Source organism: Alligator mississippiensis, chromosome 7, assembly GCF_030867095.1.
Source record: "Alligator mississippiensis isolate rAllMis1 chromosome 7, rAllMis1, whole genome shotgun sequence".
NCBI classification, from domain to species: Eukaryota; Metazoa; Chordata; order Crocodylia; family Alligatoridae; genus Alligator; species Alligator mississippiensis.
Genome location: NC_081830.1, coordinates 6,671,483 through 6,696,792, shown reverse-complemented (window position 1 = coordinate 6,696,792; position 25,310 = coordinate 6,671,483). Strand labels below are relative to the sequence as shown.

Here is a 25,310-nt window from a genome sequence, read left to right as displayed (position 1 = left end):
CTTCATTGCACTTGGAAGGCAGCTCCTAAGTTTGACTGCATTCTGCGTTATTCCACTTGGGAAATGTGCACGTTGAAACACCCTTAAATGTTGGTTTTCCTGCTACCTGACGTTTCCTTCTCGTTTGAAAATGCAATTTAGTTTCATTTTGAGTGGAAATTTAAGGCACAAATATTGAATAGTTTTTGCAAACCTTTGTTTGTGTCATTGTAAAATCAGTTGTGCTTTGCACTGACAATTCATTTTTCTTCGTTTGAAATGTCTAGCGGAGGGCATGGACCTCTTCCTCAGATCTCTTGAGCACATTTCAACATGGTCCACGGTACAGCCCCGATAGCTCTCAGCCCCCACCTTTGCCCATGGCAGGGGAGGGGGCTTTGGGAGTTTGGTGGCATGATGCCGTTGCCTTGTAGTTGTGGAACAAGGTTCGTTGTGTAATTTTTGGAATTTGTTAGCTAAGGAGTTACATATAAGGGGTGCAGTACTGCCCACCGCAGCAGGTAAGGGGGGAAGAGGAAGGAGAATGGGGGTGCAGATCAAGGCCCCCATGCTGAGGGTGGGTGTGAAGCAGAGAAAGGGGTGGGCGCTGGGATGAATGGTGCCCCTGGGGCAGGTCACGGGATGCTCGGAGCCCAGGAGGCTTGCCCAGGGGTGCAGGGGGCACGCACCTCAGCACAGCCCCGGGGGGTCATGTGCCCCCAGATCTGTGCACGGGGCAGAGACAGGCTGCTGCTGCGGGCTGTACAGGACTTCAGTCTTGTACAGCCCGCAGCAGTGGGGCAGGACAGGGGGAAGACTGGGGTGGGCAGCAAACCAGAGTGCTCCAGGGTGCCTGGCAGTTTTGCAGCTGGAGAGCAGGAATAGCTACGTGCATCTCTGACTCGGGTCCCTGGCCCCCCAGGGTGGGGTGCTCAATAATCCCCAGGGTTTTCTGACCTGATACTTCTGCTTCATTGCACTTGGAAGGCAGCTCCTAAGTTTGACTGCATTCTGCGTTATTCCACTTGGGAAATAACCCACTTAACTTTGGTCTGTAAATGGGCAACCTGATCCACCAAACTTCCTGAACTTCTGTAAAGTTCATACTTAGATCCCTACTTGGGTCAATCAAGTTGAAGGTCTGCACCTGAGTGAACTAAGTTAAACTGGTGGCCATTTTTAACCCAATCTAACCTCCCTGAACATCTGTACCTAGCCTGTGTGCCTGGGAGAGCCCCAGCTCCTGGTTAACACATGGTAGCACCTATGCCCTGACTTCAGCAGCAATGCCCACCTCACTGCCCACACAACCCCCCAAAAGGCAGGACACCCCAACCAAGCAGACACACGCTCCCCAAGCTACCAGGCTTCGCCCCCCTCTCTCTCTGCCATGTTCAGGACAGAAGCCACAACAGCCAGAGAAACCAGGAACAGAATTTATTTACAGAAACCGTGCGTGTGCACACACACGCACGCGTAGCAGCTTGTTCTTAGTTTGTGCAGGGCCTCAGGCACCCAAAGCAAAATATAGAAAATATACGGGGCAGAGTACGCCCATGGTTTGCGGTTGGAGATTCTACCCTTCCCCAAGGGCTTTTCGAGATTGCCTCCAGGACCTGGGTGGCCGCGACTTGCACTGGTGGTGATGAGTCCTTCTCCAGAGACCTCAGAGCTGGAAGGAGAGAGCAGACGTTCATGAACAGACCACTCGTGCTAGCAGCACCACAGGCGGGTCATCCCTGGGCATCGGGGCTCAGGAGTGATGTGGGGTGGGCAGTGCACAATGCATGCAGACGTGTGGTCTCTCGGGGTCCTGCAGCCTCTCGGCTCCTTCTGGGCTCCAGAAGGGAAGGGCAGGGGCTGGATTTCTGACTTACAGCTCTGCAAGTGGGCGATGTTCAGCCACCTGGTAGTCCTTGGGCTGCTGTACTCCAGCATGATGCCTAAACACACAGCAGGGACAACGGATCAGCTTCCCCTGGTCGGGGTGCAAGGAGAACTCAGCCCCGAGGCAGGTCGCTGGTTCCCCTGTGCCGTGTTTGCCATCGCAGGCGGTTACGATCAACACACTCCCTGCACGCTGCAGCCCAGGACGCCCCTGCCCCATCCCATTTGCCTCCCCCATGAAGTGGGGCCGAGCAATCCTGAGCCGTGCCGGGTGACCATGTCTCAGACACATCTCCATCACTCAGAACGACTGAACCACGGCCCAGGGTTTCTCTGCCACCACCCCAGCCGTGTTGTCTGGTTCAGTCCCCCTCCACACCAGCCGTGCAACACTGGGAGCATCATGCTTTCCCAATGCTTTCTGGGGAGCCTGAGGCACAGGCTGATTTGCAGCTTTCCCATTCCTCGTGGGGGTGGGGGAAACGCACAGGGACCAGGCATCCTCTCTCACCAGTAAAATTTATTGCTGCTGCCCGGATCTCTGGCCAGGAGCTGGTATAATACCTCCTGGTCCTGTAGCACAGACCCTCCAGGAGTGCCGGTTTTTCTTTGACCTGGAGGGATCAAAGACACGTGATCTCCCGGTGGTGACAAGACCTCTCGCACCACATGCTGGTGCAGATCAGGAGGAAACAGGAGCACCAAGGAGCAATCTTGGCCTGTCCCATGCCCCGTGGTCCTGGACCCGGACCTTGCAGGCATTGGCACTGCGCCCCGGTTTCCTCCCTCCATCCTACAAAGAGCCCTGCCCTCCCTCACCTCCTGCCACTCACAAACTCACTCACCAAGTGCCTGCAAAGGTCTCGCAGCAGGACGTTGACCCGCACCTCTCCTGACCCCTGCACATAAAAGGCCAGGACTCCCTGCACCCTCCTGAGCCCCAGGTAAGGGCAGCAGAGGCCCACAGCTCTTCTGCACTCCTGAAAAACACGGTCACACCAGGTCTGGACTCCCTGCTGACTGCTGAGCAGAGCCCAAGGCTTGCCTCTTGACCCATGACTGTGCCCAGGCCAGGAACAGGAGGGGCTGGTCAGGAGGACCCTGGCAGTAGGCACAGAGGAGAGGCGGTGGGCAAAGGGAGGACTTCTCCTGCCTTTCAGGTGCCACCTGCAGCTGACCCCCGTCTCCCGCTCAGTAAACCATGCGGGGAGACTTCCTGCCTGCACAGGGGGTCGGATGTGCAACCTGCCCTGGACCTGGGAGGCAGCCCCAAGCTCAAAGAGGTGCCTGCATGGAGCTGCCCCAGTGGGAAGGGGATGGCCACCACAGGATGCAGGAATGGCAGAGCTGCTCTGGGGCTGGACGGGGGAGACCTGGGGGGGGCTGAGGACACCAGTGTCACCGGTCCTTACCTTGGCCACCTCCTTGTTGGGGTCCTGCAGGTGCAGCAGCAGCGCTGCCCAGCTCTGCCTCACCTGGGTTTTGTACCAAGTGTGCCATCTTTTTCTGAGGCACCCTGCCAAGGTGCCGAACAGGGCAAATGAGGCTTTGCGCAGGGCATCATCCTTCTGTGGACAAGAAACCCCAGTGGGGTCACAACCAAACCTCTATCTCATGGGCTTGCTTTTCTTCCTGAGAACTCATTTCTTCCACAACAGTTAAAATCTTCCAGTTTGGACTGGAGCAAGGGGCAGCAAGTGCATCCCCTCCCCGACAGGGCCCACAACGAAGAGCATTCGGATGGGGGTGGGAGCGGTGCTCACTCACATGGTCGAAAAAGGCTCTGACGTGCGTCCCCACAGCCAAAACGACGGGCCCTGTTCTGGTCCCTAACTGGCTGAGGACCTTGTCCAGAGATATCATGCCCTCTGTCATTAGCTCATCTGAAGATGGCACGAAGGAGGCTTGGACCAGGGTGTCCAGGATGAGGGTCCGGTGGTGTTTCAGCTGGACAAACAGAAGACACGACACACAGATCAGCGCCTACGCTCCTCGCCTCTGGGGTCCCCGTTATTCCCAGAGCGTTCAGGACTTTGTCTGTCCAAGCAAGCCCCCGCGGCTACATTCCCGTACACCTGTGAGATGCAAAGCACCCACTTCTGCACCAAAAGTACACTCGTCACCCCAACGGTCCCTAGGGACACCGCAGGGGTGAGAGAGCAACGCTGGATATATGTCGGGGGGTTGTGCACCCTTTCAGCCCTGCCTCATTGTCCGGTCTCTATGGTCAAGCTCCGGTCCAGACTGTGGCAGAAATGCCACCATTGGTGCCCCTCTCCAGAGACCTGTCTCAGCCAGCCTGGGAGGCTGGTGTTTCATTCCTCAGGGCAGGGATCTCCCACCTGGTCTACATGACAAAAGCCTGGCGCCTGGGAGGTGATGCTCTGGTCACCTGGGCAGGGGGGAAAGACCCGGCCCTGCGCGGGCCCAGGTAGCCAGGGATGCGGGGGAGATTGGTCAGCTTGTGGCCAGTATTGGCAGCTTCGATTGGACCGGGCTGCTGAGGTCAGAGAGGTTATTTAAGGGCTCGGTCCAAGAAGAAGAAGGCAGTCAGCCATTAGCCATGCGGTCATCCAGGTGAATCTGAGCCTGGCTCTCTCCTCATCACCGCATGCTCCAAGAGTGCCCTGCCTCCAGAGGATACAACAACTACCTCTGGACGATGAGAGTGAGTAAGCTACTAAAGATCCGATTAGATATTTAGTTTCAGTAACTCAGATGCGTTTAAACGGCTACCTCAGCCACCCTGGTTTGCTCTATGGGATTCCTTTGATATTCCTGTAAGATTTCTATGATATTGCTCTACCTTTTACCCTGTTTTCACCCTACCCCCTGTAATCAATAAAGTTCTCCTTTGTGACCGGTGTGGGAGACTTATTGAGGGGTGGGTCTAAATTATGCCAAGGAGGCCCCTTAGGTCTGTGGACTAAGGGAGACTTTCCTAATAAGCCCCTGACTTGGGGAAGTGCCCCAAGTGCTGGTATTGGGTCTAGGACCCATTGGACGATCAGGCCTGCGTTCTCCAAGGCGCGCAGAGCCAGAAGTGAGTCCAGAGCCTTGGATGGTGGCAGCGGGACCCCAGGCTAGCGGGTGTGCTCCAGGGAAGGGGTCGGCCGGACGGGAGGCACCCTAAGGGAGGCACTCGGAGCCTGGAAGGTGGGCGGGCGCAGGGAGGTGGGCGGCTCAACGCAGGAGCGCCCCCTACTGGCCCGCCACACGTGGTGGCAGCGGTGGGATCCGAATACCCTGCTGTATTAGAGGCATAATTTTGGGAAAGGAATAGAGTCACTGAAATCCCTTGAGCAAACAATTTCTAATTTGACATCGGGTCGACTGGATAGGGTAGAGAGTCAGGATGGAGGACGAGTATGTCCGGATGACTGTGCCCGAACTGAAGGAATTGGCAAAAGAGAGAGGCCTTCACGTGAAGAAAGGGCTAAAGAAGGAAGAGCTGATTAAACTTTTGTGCACCAGCGAGTCAGAACCAGCGTCAGCTTCACGCTCATCAAATCCTGGGCCTGACTCAGGACCACCCTCCCGCTCGTCAAGCCCAGAGGCTGCCAGGAGATCACTCTCCGAGAGGGAGCAACAGAGACTCCATGAGAGAGAGATGAAAAGGATGGAGCTGGAGGAGAAAAGGCTGGAGCAGGAGGCCCAGCGTGAGAAGGAGCAGATAGAATTGAAAAGGCTGGAGCTGGAGGCCCAGCGCCAGCGCGAGAAGGAGCAGATAGAATTGAAAAGGATGGAGCTGGAAGAGAGGAGGTTGGAAAGGGAAGCCCGGTTGGAGGCACAAAAGCTGGAAGCACAGCTCCATTTGCAGACCATTGGGGGAAACGCGAACCCTCCGCAAGCGTCCGGGGAACAGCCCAAACTGGACGTCTCCGCCTTCGCTCGCTACCGAGAGGGAGACGATCCTGCGGTGTTCCTAAGCAACTTCGAAAGACAAGCCCAGCGGTGCAAGGTGCCGGAGGAAAAGATCATGATGTACTTGTCTGCACTGGTAGAGGGTGACATGGCGGTGGTCCTTAACAGCCTGCCCTCAGACGCAGCTGATGACTATAATGCCTTTAAAGCTGCAGTGTCTAAAAGGTTCCAGTTAGGACCAGAGTATTTTCGGAAAAAATTCCGGAATACGCGCCCACAACCCGGAAAGTCATTGACTGATTTTGGGGTCCTGTTGGAGGACACATACATTAAATGGTTAGCCGAAGCCAAGGCTGACACTGCAGAAAAGTCACGCCAGCTCCTGGTGCTGGAACAATTCTATTATTGCTGTCCAACAGAGGTTAAGACCCTGGTCAGGGACAGGGACCCCAAAAATGTTCACGAGGCCGCAGAAATTGCAGACCGACTGTTGCTAAACCGTGAGAAGCCTCCCTACTTTGGGAAGGAGCAAAAAGGGTTCCAAAGAGGGGGGAAGGGAGGCCCAGGTCAAAAAGGGGAAAGAGGGCCACCTCCTGCCGAGCGCAAGGCGGCCCCAGATTCGGACAAACCACCCAATTCGGAAAAGAGGGGGTGCTATAACTGCGGGGAGCAGGGCCACATCAAGCCCAACTGCCCAAAGCTAAGCACTAGACCCAGGCCCGTCAGGCGTGCAACAGCCGTGAGCAGCGAGGGGGAGGGCCGGAGCCCCTCTGAGGAGAGTGTCTGTTGCTACAGGATCACAAACTCGGAGGAGGTGATGGCCCCCCACCGGACCATGATCACAGTGAAGGGGAGGACCCTTGTGGGGGAACTGGACACGGGGGCCAGTGTGACACTGATTAGTTCCAACCTGGTGTCACCTGCAGACATAATCCCGGGCAAGACCCTCACTATTCACGGAGTGGGGTCCGCACCCCAGAAGGTACCGGTATTCTGTGCCCCCGTCGTGTGGAACGACTGTGCAACGTATCTGGAAATGGGGGTACTGGAAGGGGCTCCGGCCCCCATCCTGGTGGGACGGGATCTTATAGAGCAGGAAACCCAGCTCCGGAGGTGGGAACAGATCCAAGAGCCAAAGCCCCGCACCGTTCATGCGGTGACTCGCCTGCAGAGCAGGAAGGCTAAAGAAGGGGGGTTAGGAAATCCCCGGGAGAAAGTCACACCATTGGCCACAGGGGAAGGGACCCCTGCAGACGGCGATTGCACCCTGGTCCCAGAGGGAACCGGTAACCCCGAGGGTGGGTTAAGTGACAGTTCCGGGGAGGCGTGCATTCCGTCAGTGGCAGAGGGGGGTGACACTAGCAGGGAGCAGACCCAGGAAGTCCCTGTGGGTGAGTGTGCACTCCCTGCTGATTGCCTAGCTGGGCAAGAGGAGTTCAAGCAGGAGGTTTGGGAGGACCCCAGCTTGGAGGGACTCCGGCAGATGGCTCAGGAGCAAGAGACTGAGTTCACTCCGGACAAGAGGGAACAGGTGGTCTGGGATAAGGGGCTTCTCTATCGGTTGTGGGTGCCAAAAAACCATGCCGAGACCAGGGAGCCCCAGCGCCAGCTCATAGTACCCCGGAAATACAGACAGCAATTGCTTGCCCTGGCTCATGATCTACCGTGTGCTGGTCACATGGGCAGGGAACGGACACGCCAGCGGTTGCAGGTGAACTTTTTTTGGCCCAGAATTGCCCAGAATGTGACGGACTATTGCAAATCTTGCGAGACATGCCAGCGGACGGGCAAAAGCGGGGACAAGAGAAGGGCTCCCCTGCAGCCCCTCCCGATCATAGACCAACCCTTCCACAGGGTGGCCGTGGACATTGTGGGACCGCTGAAGCATAGGACTCGTAGGGGAAAGAAATACATACTGACTCTGGTGGATTACGCAACGCGGTACCCGGAGGCAGTTGCCTTGACCTCCATCGAGGCACCCGTGGTGGCTGATGCCCTCATCAAGGTCTTCTGCCAGCTGGGTTTTCCCTCCGAGATCCTGACGGACCGGGGTGGGAACTTCATGGCGGAGGTGATGGAGTGCCTGTGGGACTGCTGTGGGGTGCAACACCTTAAGACCACAGCCTACCACCCTCAGACAAATGGGCTGGTGGAAAGGTTCAACGGGACCTTGAAAGGGATGCTCAAGGCCTATGTGGACTCCAACCCCAATGACTGGGATGAGAAACTGCCGCATCTGCTCTTTGCCTACCGGGAGGTGCCCCAGGAGTCCACTGGGTTCTCGCCCTTCGAGCTGATGTTCGGGAGGCGAGTGCGAGGTCCTCTCGATTTGGTGAGAGAGGAATGGGAAGGGAAGATCGCTTCCACCAAGACCTCCGTGGTGGAGTATGTGCTTGACTTTCGTCAAAAACTGACTGACATGATGAAGGTGGCACGGGACTCCCTGGGACGGGCTCAGGAGAAGCAAAGGTCCTGGTATGATGAGAAGGCCCGCTTACGTACCTTTGAGCGGGGTGAGAATGTGATGGTTTTCCTGCCACTAAAAACGGACAAGCTGCAAGCTGCTTGGGAAGGTCCCCATGCTGTCCTGGACAGACTGGATGATGTGACCTATGTAGTGGGTATTAAGGGTAGGAAACCTAAGACAATTCACGTGAACATGCTTAAACCCTACTACGACAGAAAGGAGATGGTATTCTGGGTCCCCTCCGTTGAGGGAACTCCGGAGGACCCCGAGGAGCCGGTCATGTATGGAGACTGGGATGGCGAGGCAGGGATCGAGGAACTCCGCCTGCCGGACCATCTGCCCTCCCAGGACAAGGACCAGCTGCTCGCAGCGCTCAAGGACTTTGAGACTGTGTTCTCTAACAAACCAGGTAGAACGGACCTGGCGGTACACTCGATAGAGACGGGCAGCCATCGCCCTATATACTCCCGACATTACCCAGTCAATGAGAAGGTGAGGCAAGAAATAGAACGGGAGATCGCAGAGATGGAGGAGTTGGGGGTAATCCGGCCTTCGACGAGTCCCTGGGCCAGTCCGGTGGTGCTCGTCCGGAAGCGGGACGGGACCATCCGGTTCTGTGTGGACTACCGGAAGCTGAATGCCATCACCACCCCTGATGCGTACCCTATGCCCAGGATGGACACGCTGCTGGATCGCCTGGGCCCAGCCAAGGTGATCTCAACTCTCGATCTGTCCAAAGGATTTTGGCAGATGGCCCTGGACCCGGATGCCATAGCCAAGTCTGCCTTTACAACACCTACGGGGCTATACGAGTTCACAGTTTTACCTTTCGGTTTGCGCAACTCGCCCGCCTCTTTCCAGAGACTGATCAATAATCTGCTGCAAGGATGTGAGCAGTTTGCCATGGCTTACATCGATGACATCGCCATCTTCAGTCCGGATTTCGAGTCGCACCTGACTCACCTGACCACAGTGCTAGGTAAGATCAAGCAAGCTGGTCTTACGGTGAAAGCCAAGAAGTGCCAGTGGGCACTATCGGAAGTAGTGTACTTGGGTCATCGTGTGGGTGGAGGTCATATTGCTCCCTTGTGGGACAAGATCGAGGCCATCAAAGACTGGCCACCTCCACAGACCAAGAAGCAAGTCAGAGCCTTCCTTGGCCTGGCGGGTTACTACCGAAGATTTGTCCCAGGGTTTGGAGCAACCGCAGCCCCGCTGCACGAGCTGACCAAGAAGGGCAGCCCGGACCCGGTGGTCTGGAAGCAGGGGTGCCAGGAAGCATTCGACACCCTCAAGGCTGCCCTGGTCAAACAACCGATCCTGAAAGCACCGCTCCAGGATAAACCCTTCTACGTGGCAACGGATGCCTCCGACGTAGGACTGGGAGCTGTGCTCTTACAGGAGCACCAGGAGACACGGCACCCCGTGGCGTACCTCAGCCGGAAGCTAATCCCTCGGGAGCGAAACCTGTCCTCCATCGAGAAGGAGTGCTTGGCCATCGTCTGGGCCCTGAACAAGCTGAAGCCTTACTTGTGGGGACAACAGTTCACCGTCCTGTCGGACCATGCCCCACTGCAGTGGCTGCAGACCATGCACAACACCAATGCCAAGCTTCAACGTTGGTCCTGGCAGCTGCAGGAATTTAATTTTACGGTCCAACACATAAAAGGAAGCCAGAACGTGATAGCGGACGCCTTGTCACGAAAGGACTCTGGGTAGTGAGTCCTTGGGACTTGGGACTAGTGAGGAGATCACTAGTGTAAGACTGCCATCAGGTTTTATGGTTCCTGTCTGTTATTGTCTTAACTTGTTCCATGTTCCAGGTTTTTCCCTTTTCCTTCTTCTGGCATCCCGTGGGAACTCCCTGACCCGACACGCCCGGACCCACGGCCCTGAGAGGCCCCATGTCCGAGCTTGTAAAGGAGGGGGGGGGAAGTGTGGCAGAAATGCCACCATTGGTGCCCCTCTCCAGAGACCTGTCTCAGCCAGCCTGGGAGGCTGGTGTTTCATTCCTCAGGGCAGGGATCTCCCACCTGGTCTACATGACAAAAGCCTGGCGCCTGGGAGGTGATGCTCTGGTCACCTGGGCAGGGGGGAAAGACCCGGCCCTGCGCGGGCCCAGGTAGCCAGGGATGCGGGGGAGATTGGTCAGCTTGTGGCCAGTATTGGCAGCTTCGATTGGACCGGGCTGCTGAGGTCAGAGAGGTTATTTAAGGGCTCGGTCCAAGAAGAAGAAGGCAGTCAGCCATTAGCCATGCGGTCATCCAGGTGAATCTGAGCCTGGCTCTCTCCTCATCACCGCATGCTCCAAGAGTGCCCTGCCTCCAGAGGATACAACAACTACCTCTGGACGATGAGAGTGAGTAAGCTACTAAAGATCCGATTAGATATTTAGTTTCAGTAACTCAGATGCGTTTAAACGGCTACCTCAGCCACCCTGGTTTGCTCTATGGGATTCCTTTGATATTCCTGTAAGATTTCTATGATATTGCTCTACCTTTTACCCTGTTTTCACCCTACCCCCTGTAATCAATAAAGTTCTCCTTTGTGACCGGTGTGGGAGACTTATTGAGGGGTGGGTCTAAATTATGCCAAGGAGGCCCCTTAGGTCTGTGGACTAAGGGAGACTTTCCTAATAAGCCCCTGACTTGGGGAAGTGCCCCAAGTGCTGGTATTGGGTCTAGGACCCATTGGACGATCAGGCCTGCGTTCTCCAAGGCGCGCAGAGCCAGAAGTGAGTCCAGAGCCTTGGATGGTGGCAGCGGGACCCCAGGCTAGCGGGTGTGCTCCAGGGAAGGGGTCGGCCGGACGGGAGGCACCCTAAGGGAGGCACTCGGAGCCTGGAAGGTGGGCGGGCGCAGGGAGGTGGGCGGCTCAACGCAGGAGCGCCCCCTACTGGCCCGCCACACAGACATGGCAGAGGGATTTCGACCTCACCTGCCCAGGGGCACCATGTGCCACGTTCCCCAGGGCCCTGGCTGCCATCTGCCGAACAGCGTAATTGCCGTCCTTGGCTCGTTCCACCAGCAGAAGAAGGGCTGGGTTCAGCAGCTCCTCGTCCTGGATGGACGGGTCACTCGTAAGCTAAAAGAAACCAATGCATGCATGAGATCCAGCACAGTCATTGCCAAGAGCCCAGCCCTGCAGCAGAAAAGTATCCCGTGCCAGAGCAGAGTCCCACAAAACACCACGAGGAAGAGCCTCAGCCCATGGTGCTCTCCTGTTGGATGTGGGCATGCTTGTCTGCTTAGATCCAGGGCAAGCATCAAGACAGGGGCCTAGTGTGAGCGGGAGAGGTGGTGCCGATGCGAGTAGATGGGGGCACTGCTTGGCTGAAAGCAGCGTCTTCCTGGGATGCTGCGTGCTTATAGAGGATGCACTAGTTAGGACCAAGCTCGCTAGAATGAGGGCTCGGTAAGGAAATCCCTGTCTGCCTCTCCTTGTCACGTGGCTGAAGTGGTGAGGCGTGGGCAAGGGCACAAGAGAAATCTCTCAAGTTATTCCAGTGATCCTCCCTCCTAGGAAGGGGCCAGGGCACTGCCCAGGGAAAGAGCACAGCAACCAGCCACCTTTCCAGCAAACTGCTCATTCTCTACGGAGGCTTACCTGGCTGAGGAAGGCTGTCCCTGTGAGCCTCAGCTTTGGTGACGCAGCCTGCACCCATTTGAGGATCTCTTTGATAAAACTGGGCGTTACCATGCCCGACGGCAGCAGAGCCCTGCAAGAGAAGAGCCCTGGCTGTGGGACCGGCTGGGCACTGCCAGCGCTCGGTTGCTCGGAGGCAGCAGCTCTCATCTCTTGGGGCACAAGCTCCCTGTCCCCAGCCCCACGCCACCCTGCAGCTTCAGCACGGAAAGTACCCCCTCCGCCGCTCTCCCCTCTGCCTAGAGCGCAGATGCAAGGCCTCCTGCCTCTTACCTGGCCAGCTGGCACACCCCCTCGTGGTGTGTCTCTGGGCACTCAAGCAAGGGCCACGTTCCCTCCTTGCACAGGGATGCGGCCACACTTTCCCCTATGCCCTTTGAAATGGCGCAGGCCAGGGCCTCCATGGAAAGCCTGGGGAAAGAGAAGGCCACGTGGACAGGCTGTCAGGAGGTGCTGCAGCCGGAGCAGGACCAAAACTCCCTGTCACTCGGGAGGTGCGTTACTCAGACACTTATACACACCCAGCCAAGTGCGGTGGGATACCCATGTGCCTGGCCCCCCCAAAGGGAGAAAAGGCCCTGTCTGCCCACAGCTTCAGCTGTAGGGATGACAAAGGTCTCCAAACTGGTTGCTACTTCTGCTCTCCAAGCCTTCCCGATGGCTAAGGCAGACAGCTCAGATCAAACCGATGCTGCCATTGTTTCTCATGCCTTTGTCCCCTGGCAGGGACGGGGCGGGCTGGGCTTTGCACGCATCAATGCTGGAAGCCAGAAGGCAAGCATGGAGGCTCTCCCAAGCCCAGAGGAGGTCAGATGGGAGGATCAAACAACCATAACATGTCAGACTCGGCCCTTGGCAGACAAGCCCCGTGTCTTTCAGCTGCCAGGACCAAGACAGCTCAGCACAGCCCTTGGCAAGGAGACATCACCCTGCAGGCAGCGGGCCTGAAGTGAGGCCAAACCTGTGACAGCAGTCTGAGCCTGCCCCTCACCTGCAAGGGTTGCCCACTACGTGGACTTGGCCCTCTGTAATGCTGCAAAGGCTCCCGCCGGGCGCTGGCATTTTTTGCCCCACGGTGTGGCTTGTTTGCTCCACGAGAGCACGCAGCATGGCTGGGAGCATGTCCCTCAGCACTTGGCCACACTGCAGGGTGCTGACAATCTCCAAAGCAGCACAGGTTGCCTGAAGGGAGAGAGAGGACCAGAGTCAGCCCGGGGAAGACATCTGGAAATCCACAACTCCAAGTCCAAAGATCTCTTCCTCGCATCCAGGAGAGCGCAGGACAGCCCGGGGAGCACCTCCCTTAGCAATTGGCTCTCCTCCCAGTCACATCCCTTCCCAGTCCATCCCTTCCCAGTCACATCCCTGCACACCTGGGGCTGGGCTCTCACTTACTGCCAGTGGCTCAAATGCTGCGGTGTCCTCCGCTGAGCTGCTCTCCGTCTCAGCCCGATGGTCCAGCTTGGCGAGGAGTAAACGCAGCACGTGGACGGACAAATCATCACCTCCACCCATCGCCCGCCACAATTCAGAGGTGTCTCTGCAAGTTAATCCGAATTACAGATGAGCTGTGGATACTCTGGTGATGTCATGGAGCAATAGGGCATTGGAGCAAAGATCAAGGGTGCTGCTGGGGTAGGATGGGGTTGGGTCGCAGTGATACCTCTGCCAATGCCATTAGGCACAAGCCTGGCATTTCCTACACACACCCACCAGGACATGGCTCTCTGGAAGTCATCCCAAGGGATCTGCACCTGGCTTGACCCTCTACGGTCTTTTCCAGGCTGTGGGATCTGCGTGTCCCTCGGTACAGGAGGTGGGGAGTGGCAAGTACCTGTCCATGGGCAGAGGTCTACAAAGCAGGCTGCTGGTGACGGCCTCTATGTGGAAGCCTGCTAGACTGGCCACAGCTTCCAGCAGGCAGCTCTTCATGCACCCTTCCTGCATAGCGGGCATGTGCATCGTTATGGTGCCCAGGATGTCCGGCACCTGCAGGGAAAAGAAGAAGAACAAGGGCCCTTGCTCACTCGCCAGCACAAGACAAACCAATCCCTCCCACGCTTGGAAAGATGCTGCCATCTGAGCTATCCCTTGCTTTAAGGGACTAGTGTCCAGACACTGCCACCTCAGGGTGATCCTTAGCAATGAGCACGTCCCTATGCCCCTGCCCGGGGTGAAAGTGGGTGCTGCTACACATGCGCCGACACCCACCAACCCACAACCCTCAGCCCCTCATGCACCCATGTGCACACACCTACAACCTAATGGCATGTGCCACCTGGGACCTATTTCTGCCTGCCTTAACCTCGCACAAGCACCCCAACCAATATCAATATCTGGGAGCTGATTTAAGATGCTCATTTTGGCCTTTTGCCTGTGGGGGTGCTCAGGTGAGGACCAACAAGCACCACCAACTTCACACCCCCTGATCCGCGCATCCCCATCTCAGGCTAGCAAGGGAAATGGCCCTTGCTTCATGCCCAGGGATCAGCGGTAAGATCGTTGTTCACGCCGCATGAAAGCAGCATTTGAAAAGCCTGAAGCAAATGCAGAAATCCTCCTCAGCCTCAACTTTACCTCCTCCAGCAGGGCCTCTCCATGCTCCTTGATGATGCTGAGGAGCCAATGTCCTCCTGCCGTGGCACATGTGGGGCTGGCTCTCAGCATGCCATTCAGCACGGTCTCCATAAAGACACGGGTCTGGCTTGATGGAAAATATTTTCCAAGAACCTGGAGACAAATTGAAAGAAGGGAAACTGCGCTGAAGTTTTTCTCCAGGTGAGACAACTGGTGAAGACCTAAGAGCTGCTGAATGACGGTTCATGAGCAGGTGCTGCAGGAGGGATCTAGCTCATCATTGGGAATGGCAGCTACCCCAGAGTTCAAGGCGGATGTTAAAGACTCGTGCTGTGCAAAAGCCTCTGCCCTATAGCGGCATGGTGTACGTGCAAGAGGCAAACCCTGAGCTTAAATGTTACTTCCGTCTTCAACGGAGAGAGCTTCATTTGACAACACCAAATGAACACAGCCAAGCTGCGCCCCAGAATATGTTGAAGCAGGCACACAAGGTGACCGAGTCCTGGCTGTGGCTTTCATTCAGGTGCTGTACTGACACAGGTTTCTTCTTGTTTGCAAGGACAGAAATGTCTACAAAACTTTCTAATCTAGCTCTGACTTCTTTTTCTACCATGCACATGGGGAAACAGCAGCAGGCAGTGGAGGAACAATAATTGTCCCTAATGCCTGCCCCATGCACTCCACAGAAAGAGGTAAACCATGTGTGAGCAAAGGAGTGGCCAGTGAAGGAAGCCCAGTCCCCAGAGTCCCCACACCAGCCTCTTGAGACACTCACCTTGGCCATGCGGGAGGATGCGGCAAGCACAGTCTCGGGGGTGGAGGCTTTCAGCTCCTCCCGGATACCCCTCAGTTCCTCCTCCGCTGCATCCATGCCCATGGACTGATCTGGAATAAAAATAAGGGGGAAAGAGGGCCGTAATGACGTCTGATACAGTACCTTGGCTCCATGGAGGACCCACGTGCAATGTCATGGGCAGTGAGGTCCAAGGGTGACGCCTGAGGTCTGAGTGACTTCAGGGGGGCGGAGGTGCAGTGGGATCAGAGCTGCTACAAGCCTCTCCCCACGCAACTCTCCTCTCCCAGGAGGTCATCCCAGGGCCCATCACGGGGCTTTTGAGATATCTTTAGACTAGCAGGGAATGGACAGAGGAGAGGAGCAGCATTTGCAGAGGGAGAAAAGGGGCAGAGTTACTTGCACCTGCTCCGAGTGCCCTCACCTTGTATGGGGAGGAGGCAGGCAATGCAGTCAGCAGCCCACAGCCGGGATGTGGCCAGAGAGGCGCAGGTGTAGGGCGCCAGCAGCCCCAGCAGGAACCCAGTTTTCCTGAAGGGCTCTTGCAGCTGAGGAAGGAGGAGAAAGACCTGAATGAAATGTGCCTGGGTCTGCCTGAAGTGACATTCAAGTTTCTGGTCCTGGGAAGGTGAGAACAGGAATGCACCCCTGGCTGCTAGGCATGATGTCTGGGTCTCGGGGGCAGGCTGCCACGAGGACACCAAGGCAAGAGAGAGTTAGCCCATACTTACTCTGCAGTAGACGGCCTCTCGACAGGCGGCAAGCAGCTGGGCGCTGCCCTGCAAGGCCCTGTCCCTCTCCCACTCCTTGTCAGCTGAAAGCCATGGCTCAAGAAGCTGTCGGGAGAGCAGACTACTGTCAGAGGCACCTCCAAAACAGCTCAGATGAACCGTTTCAACCACAGACATCACCATCGCCCCTGACATCCCTCCAAGCAACCTGATCCTTTCACCCTCTGGACACATCCCAGGGGGACCGTCATTGCCCTGAAGCCGCAGGACCTGTGCAGTGACCCTGGCACAACAAGGGGCAGCTACGAGGCATGTCAATGGGATGCCAGCCCATACCCCAAGGACACCTCTCATTTGCCCTGCTGAAGGAAACCTTCCTCCCTGTTTCTTGGGCCCATCCCCGCCTTCCCCAGAAAAGAGAGCTCTGCCTGGCTACTCACGTGGAACATCTCCATGCACCAGCTCTCAGTGGGGTCTTCTTCAAGGAGGCCCCTCATGAGCTCGCCCAAGGCCTGCATGGACAACTCGTGCAAGGACTGCAAGTGGGAGACAGAAGAGGGAAGCTGGAGCGTGTTCACAAACCCCAGACCCATTTGGGGAGGCCGGGGGTGACTGCCAGGCCCAGGGCCGGCTGGGGATCATGCTGGTGGTCTCAGCAGGTGATGCCACAAATCGGCTCTTTAGGCGTACCTGTATTTGCAACAAGTCCTGAGCTGTCTCCCCATCCTGTGTCAGGTGCTGCACAGCTGGGAGAGGTACCAGGCACCTGAGGCAGGTTTCAAGCAGGCTTCTGTTTGCATCCCGATTCAGGGAGGGTTTCACCTTGCTGGCAGAAGAAAGAGAGGAAGAAAAGCCCTCCGTCACACTGGAAAGTGGGTCTAGTGCTCAGATATGATCTGAACCTAGAACCCGAAATCCAGACACCTCTGGGCATGGCAGCTGAGAAGCTCTTGCACTGCCCACCACTCCTACTTGTCCCACCACCACCTCCAGGTCTTTCCATCCAACTCCCCAAGCGGACCAAACACATTGCAACCCCCCTGAACCCCACTGCAGGCAGGGCAGCCCGTGACCAGAGCCCTGCATGTGTCTCTCAGCTCCACATCTGGCAGGAAGAGCACCCCAGGGTGAAGCAAGGAGCTCATCTCTGAGCAGGGCATCCCAGTGCCGAGAGCCAGGGCACGAATCGCCTACCTCAGGTGCTTAATGGCAAGCATGGCCGTGAGGCGAACAGGAGAGGCCAGGGAATCCATCGGTTCCTCTTTTATGAAGTCCTAAAAGGATTAGCAGAGATGTGAGTCAGGGGAAGACGGATGTGGAAAGCAGTCTGCCCCCACAAAAGAGCCACTCCCAGGAAAACCAGTCCCGCTAGGTTCCCCCCAGGTCCTTTGCTGTTTGGGCCCCCGGCCTCCTCCCCACTCACCAGCATGTACCCCAGCAGCTCCTCTTTGTACGTGAACTGGAAGCTCTGGGAGCCGTCAGCGTCCTGGATGGCACGGCTGATCTCAGTGACTGACCGGATGAGGGTCAGCTTTAAGTCCAGGTCCTAAATTTCATGGGGGAACGACAAAGAGATGGGGATGAGGAGCGGAGAAGAACTGAGGTCCAGAAGGGATGAAAGGCAGCCTCCTTTGCACCCCTGAGAGATGTCTACAAGCCCCAGAAAGCCCCGGGCCCACACCCGTCTCAGACAAGGTGCATGGCAGTGTAGGGGCTCCCGCCTGGGGTAGGTTATCGTGCCTCAGTGACGCAGGGAGTTAGGGGCTGGGAAGTGCATGAGCAGAGGTGGGCTCGTCGAACATTTACCTTATTGAGGATGGTGATGCCAAGCACCTGGAAAATGAAATGCAAAATAACCGTCAGCGCCTGGGACGGCCCCAGAGCGCAGCACGCTGCCAGGTCCAAACAGCGGCCGGGCTGGTGAGCGCAGAGCAGCGCAGGGGCATGAATGCACAACCCCTGCCAGAGCAGGACAAGTTGTGAGGAGTGTCTAGCCCAGCGCTCTCCATACGTGGGTCCTTTCTCCTGCCCATCATCCCAGGAGCATGAACGCGGGTGCTCCTCACAGGCAGGAGTTCAGGGTCATCAGAGCATCCGAGCCGTCCAGGCACCCCGGTGCAGAGCAGACCTCAGTCCCACGGCAGGCCTGTTCCCACCGCGCTGCACTCCCGGGCTCCTACCTGGCAGCTGCTCACGTAGTGCTGCAGGACCCTCCTGGTGATGTCAGGCTCCACGCGGGGGAGCAGCTGTGTTTGGGGGGCATGCACAGCTATTTGGCTGTAGGCCAGGATCAAGGCCCTGTGGGTCCTGCCTCTTCTCCCCTGGTGAAAGTCCTGCAGGGGTGACACGACACTCGCACCAGGGCTTCCCATGCCCTCTGCCCCCAAGTAGGAATCCCTGCTGACCAAGGAGCTGCCCCAGCAGCGGTACCAGCTCTCTCTGCCAGCCCCACGAGACCCACACCTCTCACAGCACCATCCCCAGTGCTTTGTTTCGGGTGCCCCCAGGACTCATCATGTCCATCCTGCACCCAGGTGGCTCGGCGAAGAGAGCTGCTGTGCCACACTGAACCACGGAGGTGCGGGCAGGGGCGGGCGAGAGTTGGTGACCTCCGGGAAGTGGGGCAGCAGGCCTGACAGTGGGGCAGGGGGTGGGGGTGCAGTCCTGGGTCCCAGCCCCTGCTCCAGGGCCGCCTCGGGCATTTGGCCATAACAAGTCCCTGGGCACAATGCATTGGGAGGGCCGGTGTGGAGGAGGTGGCCCTGCCTGCTGTGCTCGGTGCAGAAGCTGAGCCCCATTTTCCAGCAAGCACGTAGGTGCCTTTCGACCCCCCAGCACCTGCCCAGGGAGCTGGGTGTGCACGCGGGCTATGCACTTGGAGCTGGTACTTTCAGGCTGGGCAGTAGGGCTCGTGTCTCCTCTCCCACAGCTAACGGAAAGAGGTGAAAACTACACAATCTCTTTCTCTGGGTGAACAAGAGATGTAGTTGCCTCCAGGCCCAAAAGGGGCTCTTTGAATGCTGACGCATTAACCTGAGGCATAAAAAATGTGACTAGTGCAAACTGCTCTCCCCACCGTCTCAGCAGACCTCTGATGTGGAGCACATCTCCTGGGAGAGGGTGCCACTGCCAAGCTGCTCTTCTCCAGGGTTTGTAGGGGAGGAAGCCGGAGAAAGCCCCCAGCTCCATTACCTGCAGGAGGCTGATGATCCCAGACACCTGCACTTTACTCATGGCAGCACCAAAGTCCTCCAGGGTGCTCAGGGTGAGGTCCAGGTGGCCCTTGGCTGAGAAAGCCAGGATGCTCACGACTTGCTGAAACCCAAGAAATGCATTGGTGAGTGGGTCTGACCTGACCCGAGCATCCTCCCCATGTCCCATTGATGCTACAATGCGCACCCGACCTGGAGCAAGCGAGGGGGCTGTGCAAGGAGAAGGCCAAGGGAAAGTCATGTAGCAAACCGGCAACAGAGAGGTGAGGACACGGGGGGGAGTCAGGGAAGACTTGGCTGTGTCTGGAGAGAACAGGGCCCTCACCTCTCTCTCCAAAGCATCCATGTAATCCGTGTCCTTCAGAAATTTCTGGAGCTGGGATTTCACGTAGGCAACATCCTGGCAAGAGGCCAGCGTGGTACCAAGTGCCTTATATAGGAAAGTCTGAAAGAAGAAGACCAACATCACCAAAGAGCTGGGAACACAGCAGCCTGCTACTCAGGGCAAGAGCAGCCCAGAAACAGCCCGTCCCCAGGAAGGACCAAGAGAGCCCAGCCCCAGCACCCAGCACCCAGCAACCACCCCACTCTGTGCAGGGAACTGGCAACCAAAGGCAGGGGCAGCCCCTCCGAGCAGCTCCCTTTGGGGCAGTCAAGTGGGTAGAGGACCAAGGACCATGCCTTGGATCAAGAAAATAGATTGGAAAAGCGCAAACTCTGGAGAGAAAGTCTCTGCAGCCTTCCTGCCCCAGCACCGCGAAACAGGTGCAGCAAGCCAGGCTTCACCAAGAGCACGCACCTTCTCCGGAGAGGAGCAGGCGTAGCTGGCCGTCTGCAGCTGCAGCTCCAGGATCAGCTCTCTGCTCCAGGCATCGTCATCGATGGTCTGCAGTGTCCTGTTCAGGAACTGAGGGCCCAAGTGAAGGGAAGCAAAGGGACAGGTGCATGGGCTGAGTCGTCGTCTTCCTCTTCTGCTGTGCCCTTTCTAACACCCAAGAGGCCCCGAGCAAGGCCTCGTCCCCTTCCACTTCTTGAGCTCAAAGACACTATGGAAAGGCTGGATGATCTCAAATGACAACTCTGGATGTCAAGCCAGACTCAAGGAGACTGGCAAACCTTCCAAGTTGGACTCCTCCTGCCTTATTGACACTCAGCACCTCATTTCCCTGCGGTTTGAGGGAACCCCCCCTTCCCAGACAGCCCTCTGCCATTTGCCTGGCTGCCGTAACAGCTCTGCAAGCCGTCCTGTACCTTCAGCAGCAGGTGCTCCCACCACACGTTGTCCTGGCAGGTCTGAGCAGTTCCTGAAAGCGGGAGGCAAACAAGAAGGATGTCACTGCTGTCGGCACTGAAGAAGAGTCCCAGGTGCCTCCCTGGGCATCCCTTCTGCGGAAGCTCCTGCATCTGCACCCTGGCACCTCCTGGGTCCCAAAGTCACGGGCCTTGCCCCCCATGCTGAATGGCTCCAGCACACATCATGCTGACTGGCCTGGGAGTTGTGCACAGCCAGACCCTGCAGAAGTGGCCGTAAGAGGAATGGAGGGTGCTCAGCACCTGGCGGACATGCTCAGCACAGCTCGGCACAGGGCTGGGATTTGCAGAAGGGCAAAGTGCACAGAGTTTGCACTGGGGGAGGCCTTCACGGGCAAACCCTCCCCTGGGTCCCATCAGCCTCAATGCTGTCTGGCCCCTCCCTGGGTTCGTCCCCTGTGACAAAGAGCAGAAGCTTTCAAGCATGCGGCACTGCAGAAGGGAATGGCACCACAGGGCGCTCCCCCCGGGTCGTTACCTTCCATAGTCATGAGCAGGATGGGGATCTTGATCCTCCACTGCTCCCCAACAGCAGGGTGGATCGTGCGGTGCAGAGCCCACAGTCCCTGCAGCGCGCGATGCGCACGGGTCCTGTTGCCCAGGGCCGAGGCGACCACCTGACAGCGAGAGAGAAACAGGGGCTCAGCTCTGGAGCGGGGTTGCACGCCTTTCCTTAGCAGGGAAACCGGCCTCCAGCACACATGGCCAGAGCCTTCAGCTACCAGACACAGGCCACGTGCTTTGCTTGGCCTCTCCACAGGCTGCGAGATGGGGGCCGAGCCTGGCTGTGCTCCGCGAAGGGCAGGGAGCTCTGTCGGCGAAGGGCAGCTCCGCGTGCGGGAAGAAGCAGAGCGTGCTCCTCCAGCCAAGGCGACAGGTACATGTCTCCCACCCCACTGCCCTTCCCCACTCCTCTGGCAGGGACCTTTCCAGGGTACTCACCAGGAGTCGCGCCAGCAGCCCCTGGGCACTAGGAAGTTTGGCTGGAGAGAGAAAGAGGGCATGCCCATGCGTGACTGCTTTGCAACTACAATGCAAACGCTGCTACAAGCCCGTCCATCCCCAATGCGCCTGCCCACTTATGCCCTGGGTCCTGGGCACATCTGGCACTTCCATGGCACCGCCCGTGTCTGGATCACAAGCAACTTGCTCAGGGAACTTGCCTCCTACCCCTCTGTGAGGCAGGCACTGCTCAGGCACCCCTGGATGAGTGGGAAAGCTGAGGCAGAAAGGCCCTGGCATTCCCCTATGGCACAGCATACATCTGGGGTAGCCCTGGGTTTGGGGGACCCACACTTCCCGGGTTGTAATGACCCAACTGAGAGTCCCGACGTTGGGCCTCGCTTTGTGGACACCAGAGGTCAAGATCTTCCAAGAGGCCCTTGGAGCTGGTTGAATGCACAGGGATCCGAATTGCAAACCTTCGCTACGGGTTGTGCCAGGCACCGCTTCTCCCTCCCACTGCTGCTGCTCGGCCAGGTCCCCGAGGCATCGGCACAGCGGGCTCAGAGTGCAGCTGTACTGAGCTGGCACGATGTACTCCAGCAGCCGGGGCCATAAGACCTGGAGGGAAGAGCCAGACAGCTCCGACTCAGCTCCCACTTCTCCTGCGCCTGGGAGATGCCTTGATAATGCAAGGGCACCAACTGGTCACCTACTTGGCTCATGCCACGCACTGAGACATCCACATTTTCCAGCAGCTCTACACAGGTGGCTCGGATGCTGTGTTCCTCCTCAGCATCCGGACTGCAAAGGTTTGTGGACGACTGCACAAGACACAGAGAGAAAGCTCAGGAGTAGTGCAGAGACACTAGCAGGGCACTCAGTCTCCATCTCTTCTGCAGCCAGCGTGAGTTATGTCTTGACAGCTGCCACGTTCGTTCTTCCCTCGTCCGCCCAAGAAAACCCTTCACATTCAGCGCAGCGCACACCAAAGTGCAGGTGTCACCCCTCCGCTCCATCTGCCCCGGGGGCCAGCCAGCTCAATCCTCTGTGTCCCCTCAATGTGACTGTCACTGGCCAAGCCACGTCCTGGGCACCGAAACGTCCTCGGGGTCTATTTTTACTCGAGAGCATTTCTGTTCTCAAGTGACTCTGCCTGGCTGCCCTGGGGCGCCCCGTGCTCCTGCCGGTGCCAGGCTTCCCCCTGCTCGGACATCAGCACCAAGCGCCCACCCTCCATTTCTCTTACCATTTGGCTGCTAGATGAGCTGGCCTGCTTGAAAACATAGGCCACCAGCTCCCAGGCCCACTCCTCCAGGCCGTGCACAGTGAGCACCGTCCTGCTGAAATGGAGCACAGCCTTCTTCACCTGGGAGGGAGGAGAGGACAGGTGGGAATGAGGACCGCCCTTGTGCCCAAAGGGTGGAGCGGCCGGCCATGGCACAAGCCCTCCCTCAGCCCTTGCACAGGGTGGCAGGGAGGAAGGAGGGTCCTCAGACCTCCAATTTGACTTCAAGGTTGATAAAGAGGAGCCCACTCACACGGGCAAGACAGCAATGTGTCCTTGACATGCAATAGCCCCATGATGGCTGCTCAGGGAAAGCAGATGCCCTCCCCACCCACCGGCAATGTGAGGGATAACACTTCCCTGGCCCCCGGCTCTCCCCAGCTATGGATGCAGAGGGGCAAACGCCCTGCACCGCCTGCCCTGGAGATGCTGGGAGGGAGGAAAGGTTTTCCCTACACGAGATGCAAGGATCTGGGGTGGGAATATTGTGCCAGGCCCACGTGCCATCCCCGGCACAGCCACTGCTCACACACCACCTCACCTCAATGCTCTCATCGCTGAGTGTGCCCCTCATGGCCTGCACCATGTCACATTTTTTCTCCCGCATCTCCGGCACTGGAAGGAGAAGGAGGGCACAGTGTGGGCTTGCTCTGGGCACCCACCTCCACAGCAGGATGCACCCCGGTTTCAGAAGACCTGCTTGTGGCGACCCGCACGGCCCCCTGTCTCTACTCTGCAACCGGCTCTTGGGCCAGAACAAGGTTTCATTCAACCTCTTCACTTGGGAGTATGGCCAGGAAAGGTGCCTGAGCAGGATTTGGCCCCAGCACTCCTGCATCATCTGGCAGGGTGCAGGGTGCTCCCGGCCCTCTGGGACCAAGCCGCAGAGGACGAAGGTCTGGCTCTAGCTGTCCGCAGCCAGGGCTCTTGCGCGCAGCTGGAGCGGGACGGGTTATTAGTCCTGGCCAGTCCTAACGCAGGGCCTGATGGGTCAGCCGAGATGGCGGCCGACACGTTTGCTCTGCTCATACTTACGGTCAGCAGCAAGGATGCCACTGAAGATGGAGAGGGACGCCACACGGCTTGCCTCCTTGTCGGCCTGGAGCCAGGAGCCCACAAAAGAAATAAATTGGTCTGGGGAGAGACAGGCTGTGGGGAGAAGAGCACAACCCTGGTGAGCTCAGTGCTCTTCGTTCCCGTTCCCCCCCCAGGGTTTGGCCTGGCTCAGGGAGGGCCGAAGGAAACCCTCGTGGCACCTGGGCTCTCTCGTCCTTACCGAGCAGACCGAGACAGTACAACACCTTGGCGTGGTTCTCTGGTCTCGGCAGCTGCGCGTGATCACACACCTGTGGGAGGAAGGGAAGGGAAGGGATGCTCCACAGTCCCATCTGGATGGGGATGAAAGTGTGGCGTGGATCCGCAAGTCCCACTTTCCATGACTTGAACCAGAGTTTTCCTGAGCCCCAGGAGACATCACTGCCACCACAGCAAGAGCCAAGAAGGCAAAGGTCCAGACCATAAACCAGAGGGGATCCTAGCTTCCAAGTCCCTTTAGCAGCACGGCTGCTCTTGGCTGGACTCGTGCCATGGGGGGGATTGTTCTGGGTCCGACTCGCAAGGAAAAGGGATTTTAATGCACCTGCTCCAGGGATTTAAGCTGGACTGAGGGGAGACTAGGAGGCCACAGCCTGTTTTCTTCTTCTTGGGCAAGCAGAGAGCTCACCAGCAGAGTGGGGCTTTGCACGGCCATCAGCTGGGTCTATTGGGTTCACGGGACTTGGACCTGCTGGGCCCAAGATAAGCGGTACAGGACCGGCCGTCCCTTACCTGGTTGTGCAGGACGAGGCAGATGATCCCGAGTGTCCCATCAGGGAGAGGGACCTGAAAATCATAGGCCACCTCCAAGACCCGGCTCAGACTCTGCAGCAGAAGGTGACCGTCAGAGTGAGGGTCAGCGAGGGCAACCAAGGACCTCTCCTCACCCCCACCCATACCCACGCAGACAGGCACGGGCCAGGGCTGCTTTCCCAGGCGGTGTCTCACCACAGTGACATGAAGGTTGTCGACCCCTGTCCCGTACTGCTGCAGGAGACAGGGCAGGCTCTCAAAAACAGTATCACGATGCCCCTCGTGATGGAGGAAAAGACCCATGGCGGGTCCCAGTGCCTGGACCGCAGCCTGCTGCAGCTGCAGAGAGGGAAGGCAGGACTGAGTCCCTCGCACAGACTTGCTGAGAGGTTGCTCCGGACCAGGCTAGTGTGCAGAGCAAGCAAACTCCTCCTTGCTGCCACCCCCCCAGACACCACAAGAGACACACCTGGAAGGCCCTGCCCCTACCCCAGTGCTCACTGCCACCTATTAGCACACACAACTGCACGTCGGCTGCGGGCAGAGCATTTCTCACGCACGTGAGATCACCCCAGACACGGGGTGTCCCTGCCACGACTGCAGAGACATGCATGCATAGTGACACGTGATGAATGTGCTGCAGGTTTAGAAAGACAGCAGCCCTCACCTCTGGGTCTTCGCTGCTCAGCCAGCTGCTGCTCATGAGACTGAAAAAAGGGAGCATGTGGAAACAGTAGTCGGCCGCCCGATTGATGGGGAACAGGAC

General features: G+C 57.7%; 2 protein-coding genes and 2 long non-coding RNA genes across 4 annotated transcripts; all 4 read right to left on the bottom strand.

The window, feature by feature from the left end:
- Positions 1–2,226: 2,226 nt before the first annotated feature.
- On the bottom strand, positions 2,227–13,373 carry LOC132251572 (maestro heat-like repeat-containing protein family member 2B). The gene is made up of 9 exons (XM_059731388.1): positions 13,238–13,373; positions 12,834–13,024; positions 12,116–12,253; positions 11,804–11,915; positions 11,135–11,281; positions 3,634–3,813; positions 3,279–3,434; positions 2,712–2,846; positions 2,227–2,480 (listed from the first exon to the last, which is right to left on the bottom strand). Exons 1-9 carry the CDS (start codon positions 13,355–13,357, stop codon positions 2,268–2,270), a joined length of 1,392 nt encoding a protein of 463 aa, XP_059587371.1. The 5' UTR covers positions 13,358–13,373; the 3' UTR covers positions 2,227–2,267.
- A 236-nt stretch (positions 13,374–13,609) lies between these two features.
- On the bottom strand, positions 13,610–19,621 carry LOC132251571 (maestro heat-like repeat-containing protein family member 2B). Its single transcript, XM_059731387.1, has 13 exons — positions 19,481–19,621; positions 19,136–19,258; positions 18,124–18,276; positions 17,750–17,776; positions 17,367–17,489; positions 17,138–17,217; positions 16,634–16,769; positions 16,384–16,479; positions 15,944–16,048; positions 15,637–15,760; positions 15,195–15,304; positions 14,420–14,572; positions 13,610–13,831 (listed from the first exon to the last, which is right to left on the bottom strand). The coding sequence occupies exons 1-13, from the start codon at positions 19,619–19,621 to the stop codon at positions 13,610–13,612; spliced, it is 1,593 nt and encodes a 530-aa protein (XP_059587370.1).
- A 339-nt stretch (positions 19,622–19,960) lies between these two features.
- LOC132251640 (uncharacterized) lies at positions 19,961–21,075 on the bottom strand. Its single transcript, XR_009463632.1, has 3 exons — positions 20,945–21,075; positions 20,407–20,459; positions 19,961–20,062 (listed from the first exon to the last, which is right to left on the bottom strand). It is a non-coding gene; the product is annotated as an uncharacterized LOC132251640 (long non-coding RNA).
- A 1,588-nt stretch (positions 21,076–22,663) lies between these two features.
- Positions 22,664–23,830, bottom strand: LOC132251639 (uncharacterized). The gene is made up of 3 exons (XR_009463631.1): positions 23,732–23,830; positions 23,238–23,311; positions 22,664–22,777 (listed from the first exon to the last, which is right to left on the bottom strand). It is a non-coding gene; the product is annotated as an uncharacterized LOC132251639 (long non-coding RNA).
- Between the last annotated feature and the right edge of the window lie 1,480 nt (positions 23,831–25,310).